The sequence below is a fragment of the Trichechus manatus genome, unplaced genomic scaffold (assembly GCF_000243295.1).
Source record: "Trichechus manatus latirostris isolate Lorelei unplaced genomic scaffold, TriManLat1.0 scaffold00176, whole genome shotgun sequence".
NCBI lineage: Eukaryota > Metazoa > Chordata > Mammalia > Sirenia > Trichechidae > Trichechus > Trichechus manatus.
Window position 1 is genome coordinate 5,290,907 of NW_004444112.1, and position 13,560 is coordinate 5,304,466.

At 47.5% G+C, this 13,560-nt stretch overlaps 1 protein-coding gene across 1 annotated transcript in view; it reads right to left on the reverse strand.

Moving 5' to 3' along the window:
• The window catches only part of ZNF667 (zinc finger protein 667), a 24,492-nt gene extending 13,814 nt beyond the window's left edge, over positions 1 to 10,678 (reverse strand). The window contains exons 1-2 of the mRNA XM_023741210.1: positions 10,627 to 10,678; positions 1,330 to 1,421 (exon numbers count right to left, since the gene is read on the reverse strand). Coding sequence (XP_023596978.1) covers positions 1,330 to 1,421; positions 10,627 to 10,678 — 144 coding nt within the window. The remainder of the gene's footprint in view (positions 1 to 1,329; positions 1,422 to 10,626) is intronic.
• Positions 10,679 to 13,560: the final 2,882 nt, after the last annotated feature.

A 13,560-nucleotide genomic window follows, 5' to 3' on the forward strand; every position in this document is an offset into this window, starting at 1 on the left:
ATCCTGATAGAATGGGAGCAAAATGTGGAAGAGAACTCAAATTGTTAGAAGTCCAGGCTTACTGGACTGGTTGAGACTGGAAAATTCCCCGAGACGACTGCCCTGAGATACTCTTTAAACTTTGAACCAAAACTATTCCACGAGGTCATCTTTTAGCTGAATAACAGATTGGCTCATAAAACAAACAGTATCATCCGTGACAGTAAACCTTGAGCTAGCCAAGAATTCTTAGACAGACCAGGAAAAGGTCAGCAAAGGTTCACACTTGATTTCCATGGATTCTAAGGAGTACATTTATTCCCCTCATATTTTAACACATCTAAAATTGAGACAAATAATATAATCAACAGCATGTCAAAGTTCAACTGGTGGAGGTGTTCTTTCTTAATGGAATATAAATAATGGCACGTCTTATAATCAATGGTATCTTAAATTTGAGGTAATACAGCACCATCAAAAAGCACAGTGATTAAGAACATGGACATTGGGGCGAGAGTTCCTGGGTTCAAATCCTACAGACTGAGTGCATGATCTTGAGCAAGTTACTTAACTTCCATGTGCCTCCTTTTCCTCACCTGTAAAACAGGCCTAATAATACCTACTTCACTCAACAGGGAGGTTATGAGGAATAACCTAAAGGAGCTAATACTCGTCAAAGGAGCCCTTGTGGCACAACGGTTAAGCAGCTGACAACAACAAGATAGGGAGAGTATCCTAGATACATAAATCCAAGTGTATGCATGTATTCAGGGGGGTTTGTGTGTGTGTGTGTGTCTGCCTAGGTATGTGAGTGATGGTGTGCCCAGGTGAGGTGACTGTGTGTGTCCAGGTGTGTGTGTGTTCAGGTATGTGTGTTTGTGTGTTCAGATGTGTGTGTATGTGTCTAGATGTGTACACGCCCAGGTATGTGAGTGTGTGGCCCCACGTGTGCTTGTGTGTCCAGATGTGTGTGGGTGTCTAGCTAAAGAGACGTCCTCCTTGTGAATGTGAATTTGACAAGTAAAATCAGAGAGACTGAGAACTAACTCTAGAACACACTGTGGAAGCCCTCCCTGGGCATGTACCTCCACCTGCAGGAGGGGATTCTCCCATGCCAGCAGGGCCCCTGGGATGCTGAACAGACAGGGGAATGGACATGTGCACACAGAGAGGAGAGGAGGGAGGCCCCTGGGGCTGTTCTCGGTATCCCCCTCATGGCAATGGAGGAAATGGGGAACAGTTCCTAGGTGGGTCTCCACCGGGCAGGGAGTTCCCAGAGAAGGAGAGCAAATGGTGCAAGTCTTACAAGACAAGATGCAACTTTCTGGAGGAAAAGGAGTTGGCACTCACCTTGGACTTGGATTTTCCTCGGGCAGCAGGCATTCTTGCCTCCCCTGTGACGTTCCACATCTGGACAGGAGCAAAGAGCTGGGAATGCAAGGCTGGGGGAGAAACGAAGTCATGAGACTGGGCCTTTTGGGTAGTCTGAGTCCCCAGGACCTTTATGCTGGACACACATCCCCACACACAGGACACATACACTCACCTCACCTGGACACACATACACACATACACCTGGATACATACACTTACATACCTGGACAAGCAGATACACACACACTTGGACACATACACCCACACACCTAGACAAACAAATACACACACCTGGACACACACATGGAGGAAGGTCAAAGCATCTTCTGGAGCATTCCTGCCCCTTCTCAGGGTCAGGTAAGGACCATGGCCACTGCTGTCTGCTCCGAAGGTCACAGCAGCTCTGAGGCAGGAGGCCAATGACACAGGAGCAGACACTCATTCACCCCTTTGACAAGTGCTCACTGAATGCCTACTGGGTGAGGTGCTGGGGTTAGTGCAGCGAGTTAGAGCAGAAAAGCGCTGGTCCCCATACACCTCACATCCAGGCAGGGAAATCAATGGTAGGGGGTCACTGCTAAGAAGGAAAACAGGCCAGGGCAGGATGCTAGAGAGCAATGGGGTGGTGGGGAAGGCCCCTCTGAGGAGGTAACACTGAGCTAAGATCTGAACCAGGGAAATGTGAGCCACATGGGCGCTGAGGGCAGAGCATCCCGGGCAGAGGTACAGCAGGTGCAAAGGCTCCGCAGCAGAAGCCTGCCTGCTGTGTGGAGGGAAGCCAGAAAGCCTGTGTGTTGAAGCAGTGAGTGAGGTGGGGAGTGTGGAGGGATGTGGCTAAGGTCAGGAGACGCCAGATCGTGAAGGCCTGTTTAGATTTGATTCTAAGTGTGACCAAAGATCACTGGGGGTAAGAAGGGATAGGGGAGAGGGGAGCTGACCAGGGGAGTGACGTCATTTGATTTAACATTTAACAAGTTTTTGGTGGCTGAAGGAGCCCTGGTGGCACAACGCTTAAGCGCTCATTTGCTAATTGAAAGGTTGGGGGCTGGAACCCGCAGGTGGTGCCGTGGAGCCCTGGTGGTATAGTGGTTAAGAGCTCGGCTGCTAATCAGAAGGCTGGCAGTTTGAATCCATCAGCTGCTCCTTGGAAACGCTATGGGGCAGTTCTATTCTGTCCTATAGGGTCGCTATGAGTTGGAATTGACTCGACGGCAATGGGTTAGTGGTGCCACGGGTGAAAGACCTGGAGATCTGCTCCCGTAAAGACTAAATCCTAGAAAACCCTATGGGGCAGCTCTAGTCTATCATATGGGGTCGCTCTGAGTCACAATCAACTCGACAGCACCCAAGTGTGATATGGTACAAAAAACCACTATGTAAAGCCATGTTTTGAGTACTATATTAGATATACGTGTAAAATCCTGAAACAGCACATGGCATGTAATCATTATGTTAGATATTGTTATTGCCTTTCATTATTCAGTCCTCACAATATCACTGTGAAGCAGGTACTAAATACAGTCCTATTTAACAAACGGCAAACCTAAGGTTCAAATCTATTATGCAATCAGTAGTCTGGAGTACAAAGAGCTCTGGTGGCACAATGATTAAACACTCGGCTGCTAACACTTAAGCACTCGACTGCTAACCTAAAGATTGGCATTTGGAATCCACCAGCAGCTCCATGGGAGAAAAGACCTGGCGATCTGCTTCCATAAGATTACAGCCTAGGAAACCCTATGGGGTAGTTCTACTCTGTCACATGTGGTCACTATAAGTTGGAATCAACTCAATGGCAACTAACAAGGGTGAATAAACTGTGTGTGTGTGTGTGTGTGTGTGTGTGTGTGTGTGCGTGTGTGTGCACGCATAGGAAGCAAAGCTGAAGCAGAGGAATCATTAGATGGCTGTGCAAGAACTCGGGGAAACGCTGGCAGCTTGGGCTAGAGTGGGAGTGGAGGAGGTGAGATGTGGTCAAATGTCACCTCTCCAGAGGTGACCCCATCTAAAACAGCCTCTATCCTGAGTCACTCTGGAGTCCTTGAGTGATCCAATAGTTAATGTGCTCGATTACTAACCAAAAGGTGGGAGGTTCATGTCTACCCAGAGGCACCTTGGAAGAAAGACCTACAGATGTACTTCCAAAAGGTCACAGCCATTGAAAACCCTGTGGAACACAGTTTTACTCTGACACACATGGGGTTGCCATCAGTCGGATTCAACTCGACTGCAACTTTTGTTTTGTTTTTACTTTTTTCAATGAGGTTACTGGTGGCACAGCGGTCAAGCACTTGGCTGCTAACCGAGAGGTGGGCGGTTCAAACTCATCCAGCTGCCCTGTGGGAGAAAGATCTGGCAATCTACTCCCGTAAGGAAATCCTCTGAGAGCAGTTCTACTCTGTCCTGTAGGGTCACTATGAGTTGGAATCAACTTGACGGCACCTAACAAACTGGAAAATTAAAAATTATGCATGTGTCTTGCATTATTTCTAGGGCATGGTACTGCTCGTTAGTATAGTCTATATTTGCTCCACTTCTTCATAGCACTTTCTGCTTCCTGCAAAGAAGAGCTTGTCTGTGTATGAGTTTTCACGGTTATCACCTCCCCCACCATTGGGCTTGCTGAGAGCAGAGACCTCGACTGTTTTTCTCACGGTTGTCCCCCCCAGACTGGGCACACACTTGGCACAGAGCCATGCTCCACAAATCCCTGCAGACTGACTCAACAGCCTGTTTCGCATGTGCTGCCAGCATTCAAGGGTGGGATTCACGCGTACTATGCTGAAACTAGAGAGCTCTAGTGGTGCAGTGGTTAACCGGAAGGCTGGCGGTTCGAACACACCAGTGGTTCCGTGAGAGAAAAGACCTGGCAATCTGCTTCCCTAAAGATCACAGCCTTGGAAACCCTATGGGGGCAGTTCTACTCTGTCCTGTAGGGTCGCTATGAGTTGGAATCAACTCGGTGGCAACAGGTTTACGCTGAAACTGCATCATGGGAAACGGTTCTACTGGGAACTTGAGTTCCCGTCCCTCCTTGGTCGGCTGCACAGTCATTCCATATTCCTCTAAACTTGTCTTCTGCAGAATGGAAGGGTCTGGAAAAGGCAGAAATGGGGTGTGCTTTTTACTTCCCTTGTTCTGAAAAATTCCAAATCTATAGAAGAGTGAAAGACTAGTACAAGGAGTGCCTTACTCCACTTCACCAAATGTTAACATTTTTACACACACACACGCTTTTTAAAAAATTGAGTCATTTGAAAGGAAGCTGTAGACATGGTGACAGTTCACCCCTCAATGCTTTAGCATGAGGCCCTGAAGAACATGGTCACTATTCCTTATGACCCCAGTGCCATTATCACACCCCAGCACCAACAACGGTGGATATAGTTGTTGTTAGTTCCCATTGAGTTGATTCTCACTCATGGTGACCCCACGTGTGCAGAGTGGAACTACTCCATAAGGTTTTCAATGGTTGTGACCTTTTGGAAGCAGATCATCAGGCCTTTCTTCTAAGGTGCCTCCTCTGGGTGGACTCGAACCATCAATCTTTCGGTTAACAGCTGAAAGCATTAACCATCTGCACTACCCAAAAAAGAAAAAATCAAATCAGTTACCATGGAGTTGACTCCAACTCATGGTGACACCATTGTATTAGAGTAGAACTGTGCTCCATAGGGTTTTCAGTGGCTGATTTTTCAGAAGTCAGTTGCCAGGCCTTTCTTCCGAGGTGCCTCTGGGTAGACTCAAACCTCCAACCACTGGTTAGCAGCCGAGGATGTTAACTGTTTGTAACACCCAGGGACTCTTGAGTTCATGTTACTCTTTCTGCTTAAAATGATTTCACAACTTCTGACTGCTTTTGTGATAAAGACTAGAGGAGTCTCCTTGGTGTGGAGGGATTACGTAAGGCATGAACACCAGGAGGTGGGGATCACTGGTGCTGTCTGAGACTGTCCACACAATCATAATGATGATGAGTCTTACCTTGTTCTTACTTATCAGAGTACACTCTGTCTTGCCAAGAATAAAAAACAGAACAAAACAAACCTGTTGCTGTCGAGTCAATTTTGACTCATGGCGACCCCATGTGAAAGATTAGAACTGCACTCCATAGGGTTTTCAATGGCTGTGACCTTTCGGAAGCAGATGATCAGGTCTTTCCTCTGAGGCATCTCTGGGTCGGTTCGAACCACCAACCTCTAGGCTAGAAGTCAAGTGCTTAACTCTTTGCGCCACCTAGGGACTCCACAATGGTGGCTACGTCTTAAAAAGCTCTTGTCTGTGAATTTCCTGTGAAAAAGGTACGGCAGGACCCAGTCTAGAAGATGGAAATATGGAAGTTTCCCTTTACAGATTTAAAAAAATTTTTTTTTCTCCCCTTGGGGAGGTTGGGGAAGATAAATAACACCAAGGCCATGCTTAAATTCAGAGTTAAGATAACAGGAATGTTAATGTGAATCATAACATGGCCTTGTACGGTTTAAGGGAACTCAGCCAGGAGACTGATTTGTTAATCCTTCTCTCTTTGTAGGATGGAGTAGTAGTAAGAGGTAATACTAAAATTAACTAATAACAAGATGAATAAATATCAACTGTCTTCATGCACAGGCACCACTCTATGCAATTATCATTTAATTCTCACATAAACCCTGGAGCAATCAGTTGACTCTGGGTGGAGTTGAATGTTAGTAGCCAAGCACTTAACCATTTGCACCACCCAGGGGCTCCAATTTATTATTACTGCCATACTTACATGTGAGGAAACTGAAGCACAGAAAAGTGGGAATCACTTGCCCAAGGTCATCTTAGCAGGGAAAATAAGCCCAATACAATACAATGGTAGATGGGGTCATGTGAAGAAACAAAAGACCAGGGCAGCAGGCTAGAGACTGACGGGGTGACTGGGGAAGACCTCTCTGAGGAGGTGACACTGGATTGAGATCTGGCTCAAAGCCAGGATTCAAACCCAGGCATCAGACTCCAGCATGGTCCCTAGGTGGTGCCAACGGTTTGTACTGACTACTAATCAAAAGGCTGGTGGTTGGACCCCACCCAGTGGCACTACAGAAGAAAGGGCTAGTGTCCTGCTTCCATAAAGATGGTTGTTTTTGTCTGCCATCAAGTGGATTCCAACTCATATCAACCCTGTAAGACAGAGTAGAACTGCCCCATAGGGTTTCCAAGGCTGTAATCTTCATGGGAGCAGATTGCCAGGTCTTTTCCCCCAGGGAGAGGCTGATGGCTTCGAACTGCTGATCTTTCAGTTGGCAGCCAAGTGCTTTAACCATGGGGTCCTTCTGATCTTTCAGTTAGCAGCCAAGTGCTTTAACCATGGGGTCCTTCTGTAAAGATTACAGCCACAAAAAATCTATGGGGCAGCTCTACTCCAACACATGTGTGGTTGCTATGAGTCAGAATTGACTCGATGGCATCTAAAAACTACTCTGTGTAATACGTATATATGTGCAATATGACTCTGTGTATGTGACCTGTGACCTTATGTTGGCCTGCTGTGTGCTGTGACCTCAGGCCCTGCACTCCCCCTCACCATGCTGGCCTCCTTGCTGTTCCAGGAATGTGCTGCTGCCTCCTCCCCAGGATTTATCTCCGCAGTAGCAGTACCCTCGGCCTGCAATGTTCTAGTGCCTGCCTCAGTCCCTCATGTCCTTCAGTCTCTGCTCAAATCTCACCTTCTCAATGAAGGTCACTAGAACACACTATTGAACACTGCAACCTGCCCCTAGCACACTTACCCTGTCTTTCTTCCTTACCCAGCTCCGCTTTGTCTCTTTTTCCATAGCTCTTACCACCATCTAATATGCTACATGGTCTCCTTAGGTATTCTGTCCAGTGCTGACTGTCTGTCTCCATTCACTAGAATACAAGCCCCTGAGAATGGGCTTTTTTTGTGTATCCCAAGGGCCCTGAACGTTGGAACAGCACCTGGCACGTGGAAAGAATTTGTTAATTGTCTGCCCACTGAATGGCTAAACGGCCCTTTAATACCAAAACCAGTCGCCTTTGAGTCGACTCTGACTCATGGTGACCCCATGTGTGTCTGAGTAGAACTGTATTCCATAGGGTTTTCAATAGCTTATATTTTGGAAAAAGATCGCCAGGCCTTTCTGGGTGGGCTTGAACCTCCAACCTTTCAGTTAGCAGCCAAGCGCTTAACTGTTTGTGCTGCCCAGGGACTCTACTCCTCCCCAACCCTCCTCCAAATTAACTTCTCTCATTCCCAGGAGGCCAAAGGAGCCTGAGGTCTCTCAGCGTGGTAGCTCTCAATCTTGGCTGCACATTAGACTCTCTAAGGAGCTTTTACATAAATACTGATGACAGCACCTCACGCCAGACCCGTTAAATCAGAATCTCTGGGGACTGGGTCTGGGTCTTTGTCTTCCTTCTATTTTTAAAAGTCTTCCCAGCCTTTCACTAATGCAAAGGCATAGTTTAGAACCACTACCCTAAGTCTCAGAAAATGGGTGGCACAAATGGTTTGTGATCAGCTGCTAACCTAAAGGTTGGTGGTTCGAACCCATCCAGAGGCTCCATGGAAGACAGGCCTGGCAACTGCTTCTGTAAAGATTACAGCCAAGAAAATCCTAAGGAGCAGTTCTACTCTGTCACATGAGGTCAACATGAGTCAAGGACTGACTTGGTGGCAGCTAACAGTAACAACAACAACCACCTCAAATCTCAGGGGTGGGGCTGGGAATCTGACCTCTCCCTGTTGAGGGCCAGACCTCAAGGCTGGAAGAAAAAGTCTTTGATAAGCTCAAAGGAAAACTCTTAGATTCCCTGATAAAGGGATTCCAAGGAGTCACTGACAGTGGCCACTGCTCTCCCAGTAGTGGTGGCCAGTGAGAAATATTCCCTCCCCTAGCTCTGGAGTTGACTAAGGTGCCCATGGAAGTCTGGGTGTTGATTCTGAAAACAGTACCTGCTGTCACTCTCCAGGAGTCCTAGGTAGTGCAAATGGTTAACTTGCTTGGCTGCTAACAGAAAGGTTGGATGCACCTCAGAAGAAAGGCCTGGCAATCTACTTCCAAAAAATCAGCTGCTGAAAACCCTATGGAGCACAGTTCGAATAGGACACGTGGGGTTGCCATGAGTTGGAACTGACTCCACGGCAACTGGTCACTCTAATCCCTTCACCTTGCTTTACTTTTCAAAATACTTACCACCAACAATTTTGTTGTCTCTCCTACTAAATGCAAGCTCTGAGTAGACAAAGAACTCTCGTGGTGCAATGGTTAAGTACTCGGCTGCTAACCAAAAGGTCATGGTTTGAACCCCCTCAGCAGGTCTGAGAAAGAAAGACTTGGCCAAGTGCTCCCGTAAAGATCACAGCCTTGGAAACTCTATACGGCAGTTCTTCTCTGTCCTATAGGGTTGCTATGAATCAGAATCAACTCAAGGCAACGGGTTTGGTTTTTACTTGTGCCAAGTACTGTTATACTTAATCCTCACCACAATCCTGAGGCTGGTACTATTATTATCTGTTTTACAGATGAAGAAACTGAGGGGCAGCACAATTAAGTAACCTCTCCCAAAGTCACACAACTAGTGAGTGGTGGAACCAGTAGTCAAAGCCAGGTAGTCTGGCTCCAGAGTTCATGCTCTTAAACCCCCACCTACCTGAGTGGTGCAAACAGTTTGCATTCGGTTACTACTCAAATGGTTGGCAGTTTGTACCTATGTAGTGGTACCACGGAAGAAAGGCCTGGCAATCTATTCTATAGGATTATAGCCATTGAAAACTTCATGGGGCGCAGTTCTGCTCTGACACACTTGGGGTCGCCATGAGTATGAATTGACTTGATGTCAATGGGTTAACCTGGTTAAGGAGAAGTCGTACAACCACAAGCTCCCAGAGGCCAGGACAGGCACCACCCTCCTCTCAAATGCGCACTAATGGAGAGACAAAAACAACACAAGGCCAGGTCACTGGAGGGCTCATCTGAGAGACAGTTGGATCCTTGGTGGGAGCACCTACAATGCTCAATCCTAAGTCCAGAGACACAGAGTCCTTCAGCATCGTGACTACACCCCACCTTGGCACAGGTCCAATGATACCAGCACTACAACAAACACCCACATCTACATGGTGTTTATTGAGTGCCAGGCTCTGTGCTGGGTGGGTCACTGACATTGTCCTGTTTAATCTTCCTGACAACACGGAGACAGGTGGTACTATGACCCGATTTTACTGAGGAGAAAAGCCACACACAAAGACGCATGCAGCTTCACAACGATTCAAGCACACACAGGCACTTTCACAGAAAGGCCTCTCACACCTGTATAGTCTCTTAGAATCCCCCCAACGGTGGCCTCCATATCTACAGTTACAGTGAGTCATATCCCAGGACAGTACAATCCAACAGGCACACATCGCTGCACATGCACAACCGCAAAGTCACACAGTCCAATCACACTGTGATAAACACCCACATCACAAATGCACCCCTACACCACCAACCCTCAGTCACGTTCACGTGCCTACTCCCACCCAAAACTCCCTATAGGTTCCATCATTTATTTCTCATATAAATACCAGACAGTCATATAGTGATACCCATGGTCCCAGAGACAGTTCCTTCACCACACACCCAGACGCCGTTATACATACACACACACACACACACAAGGCCACTCAGACCCCGATGCCATCACACATCACATACAGCTACACCTTTGCACCTCACACACAGCTACAGGCACACAACCCACACAACCACAGGATTACAATCCCAATAGTTCCAGGCACACAATCCAACGCAGGCGCAGGCTTACGATCCCACATGCAGTCATAGGTACACATCCCCAACAGTCGCGGGCGCTCAACTCCACACAGTCACAGACACAAAACCCCACAGAGTCGCAGAAACCCACACTGCTGCAAAGTCGCAACCCCACGCTGTCACCGGAGTTACAACCCCATGCAGTCTCGGGGTCACAATCCCATGCAGTGCAATCTCACAACCCCACGAAGTTGCGGGTGCACAATCACACAATCTCACACAACACACTCTCACCTCCGTCCTCCCCCGTCGGGCCCCAGCGGCGCCCAAGCCAATAACTGCGCAAAAAACCCCGCGCTCCCCGCGCCTGCGCACTTCCCTCTGGAACCCCGTGGGCAAAGCACCAACCCCGCCCCCTAGCGCGCGCAACAAGTAGGAGGGCCCCGCCCCCAAACAAAGCCACGCGGCACGCACACGTTCACTCAGTTCCATGGGACCCCTGCAGAACGCCTGACGCACCGCCCCTTCGTACGCAAGCGCACCAGCCCGAAGCCCCGCCCCTGCACAAACGACGTACCACGCATGCTCTCACGCACGCGCAAAACTTTCGCGTAGCTCCCGGGAGGCAGGTGAGGGAGGCCTCACTCCTCACTCTCCTTAGGATGTCAGGAATATGTACTCAAGCACTGAGATCCTTCCTTGATCTGCTCAGCCAACCCCATTCTTCCCGTTTGGCCACCCTCCCCGGCTTCTACACCTGCATGCTCCGGCTGGGGGGCTTCTCGCCCCGTCACTCTCCATTATTTCCTCACGTTCAGCGGGACTTGGAGCCCAGCTCACCAGCGAACGCTGACGCGCGCAGCTGCGCTTGCGCACTTCGATCTCAGACTGCTACACCCAGAAGCCTCCGCGGCGCGGGGAGGCTCTGGGCGGCTAGGCCAGGAACGGAAGGCTCAGTGGTCTCGGCCCCCCGGTGGCTCCCACTTGACCGTTCCGGAGAGGAAATGATTAGAGGGCGGGGCAGAGGGACGTTCCTCCAGGCTAGAAGTGGAGTCTCATCGGCGCCTTCATTGAACGAGGAGTCCCAGAGTCCTTTGCGCGGCGGTTTTCCAATGTCCAGACTACATTTCCCAGAAGGTACCGCCGCCATTTCCGCCCCGTGTCGCGCTGAGAGTTTGTGTCAGCCTGGCGGGTGGGATACAGGGTGAGGGACCGATGACTCTGCGGGGAGCAGGGAGGGTCCCAGGGTGCCTAAGTGTAGCAGTGTGTGAGGTAATTAGTGTGTGATTGTGCGTCTCTGTGAGGGGCGGATCGAGATGCGGTTCTACCCGGAGGATCTCTTCGAGCGTGACCTGGATTGTAAGTGTGTGTACATTTGTGTGTGTGTGTGGCCCAGTTTTTGTGGTTGTGTGTATGTGAGAGGATTGTAAGGACAAATACTAATTGAAAATACTAGTAACCAATTGCCATTGAGTGGACTTTGACTCATGGCATCCCCATGTGTGTCAGAGTAGAACTGTGCTCTGTATTTTCATAGCTGTGACCTTTGTTGCAGGGACAAAACATCAAAAAGTTTAGTAAAGCAAAAAGAAAGTTTTATTCAGCATATAGTCAAAAAGGCAAAAGTGGAAAATCGGACAATTATGTTGCCAGAGCCGTGTCTGCCCAAATCCAAGGAATATTTCAGAATAGGCAAGAATGGGAATACCGGCAAGCATGCTACCGCAGCCATTTCTGCCCTAGTCCAAGGAAATATTACAGAACAAGCAAAGGTGGGAAAACGGACAAGCATGCTTGCACAGCCATGTCTGTCCGAGTCCAAGGAACATTACAGAGTCATCAGTATATATTAGTATTACAAATGGGCAAAACCTTTGAAAGCTTCACCTTTTCACAGATTGGCTAGAAACTGTGACCTACGTTTTGAATCATCTTTCTTAATAATCATTGGTACAGGTTTCAGTAATGACAGGAGGGTACTCATTGGACAAACAAATTTTCTATTCACTAAATGCTAATAGAAAAAGATAAGAGTGGAAAGTCTTTTTGTTGTTTGAATGGTTTGTGTGAAAGGTTCCCTAAAAGATATTTTCCAGGATTATCCTAGCTATTGTCTTTATACCTTACGGCCCAGTTGATGTATCCTTGTGAGTCCCTGTGAGCCCAGCTCCAGCTGGGTCACATTTCTATGCTGAAGAACAGGGACTAATGACTCCAATATTATTTCCTAAATCACCTTGCAGAAGCAGATCACCATACTTTGTTCCACAGTGCCTTTACAAAATAACCAAAACCAAACCCGTTGCCATCAAGACCATTCTGACTCATAGCGACCCTATAGGACAGAGTAGAACTACCCTATAGGGTTTCCAAGGAGCACCTGGTGGATTCAAACTGCCAACTTTTTGGTTAGCTGCTGTAGTCTTAACCACTGTGCCACCAGGGCTCCCCAAATTGGAAATAAGAAGTTTTAATTCTCCAATTGAAAATAAGAGAAGAGGCTCCCCTCCTCCCATGTTTTTTCAGATTCATTTTGGCTAACTTGTCATTGTAAATTCTTGGTCTCTTTGAAAAGTATGTAAATTAAGGATGTTTCCTCAAGGACTTGGGAGCCATCTGTTTTGAAATGAAAGCATCCAGGAAAATCATACCCCTCCTTTCCAGTTTCCTGGAAGGAGACTAGCATAACTTCAGGTATCCTGCCATAAATATACTAGAAAATTCGCAATTTTATCTAGAACTTACGAAGGTTATAGGTTGTGTCCACTCAACCCTATAAAGGGCCTGATTCCTTTCTATCTTTCCAAGTTCTTTAGCAGATTGCCTGTAATACTTCACATTCTGGTTTAATGCTTATTCAATAATAAAACTTTTCTTTCTCTTCTGTTTTTTGTGAAGAGGGTTTCTGGGTTGGCAGTAGACTTTGCTTTTAATTATATTTCCCATACAAGGTAAACCATTGTTTTGGAATATGTGTGCCCATCTATGTGTGTGATTTAGTTTTGTGGTCATGTATGTGTGAGAAGCCACTGATTACGTATGTGCCCATATATGTGTGTGAGACCCACTTTTTCTGTATATGTGTATGGGAGCTACCGTTTGTGAGTCTGTAACTCAGTTATTATGGTTATGTATGTGGGAAACCACTGTGAATTTGTGTCCTTGTGTGTGTAAAGGTCCACTTGTGGTAGTATAGGAGAATGTAAGCATGGACTTGTGATTGTGCTGATGTGACCCTCTGAGTCCTAGGTATGAGAGTGGGTGTTAGAGTATGTGAGTTCTGATTTTGAGTTCCCATTTCTGTGACTGAGTGGTGGTAAATAATAAAAGTTGCTAACAGGTATTATTAAAGGAGCCCTGGTTGCTCAGTGGTTAAGCATTCAGCTACTAACCAAAAGGTTGGCGATTCAAACCCACCCAGCGCCTCTACGGAAGAAAGACCTGATGATCTGCTTCTGTAAAGATT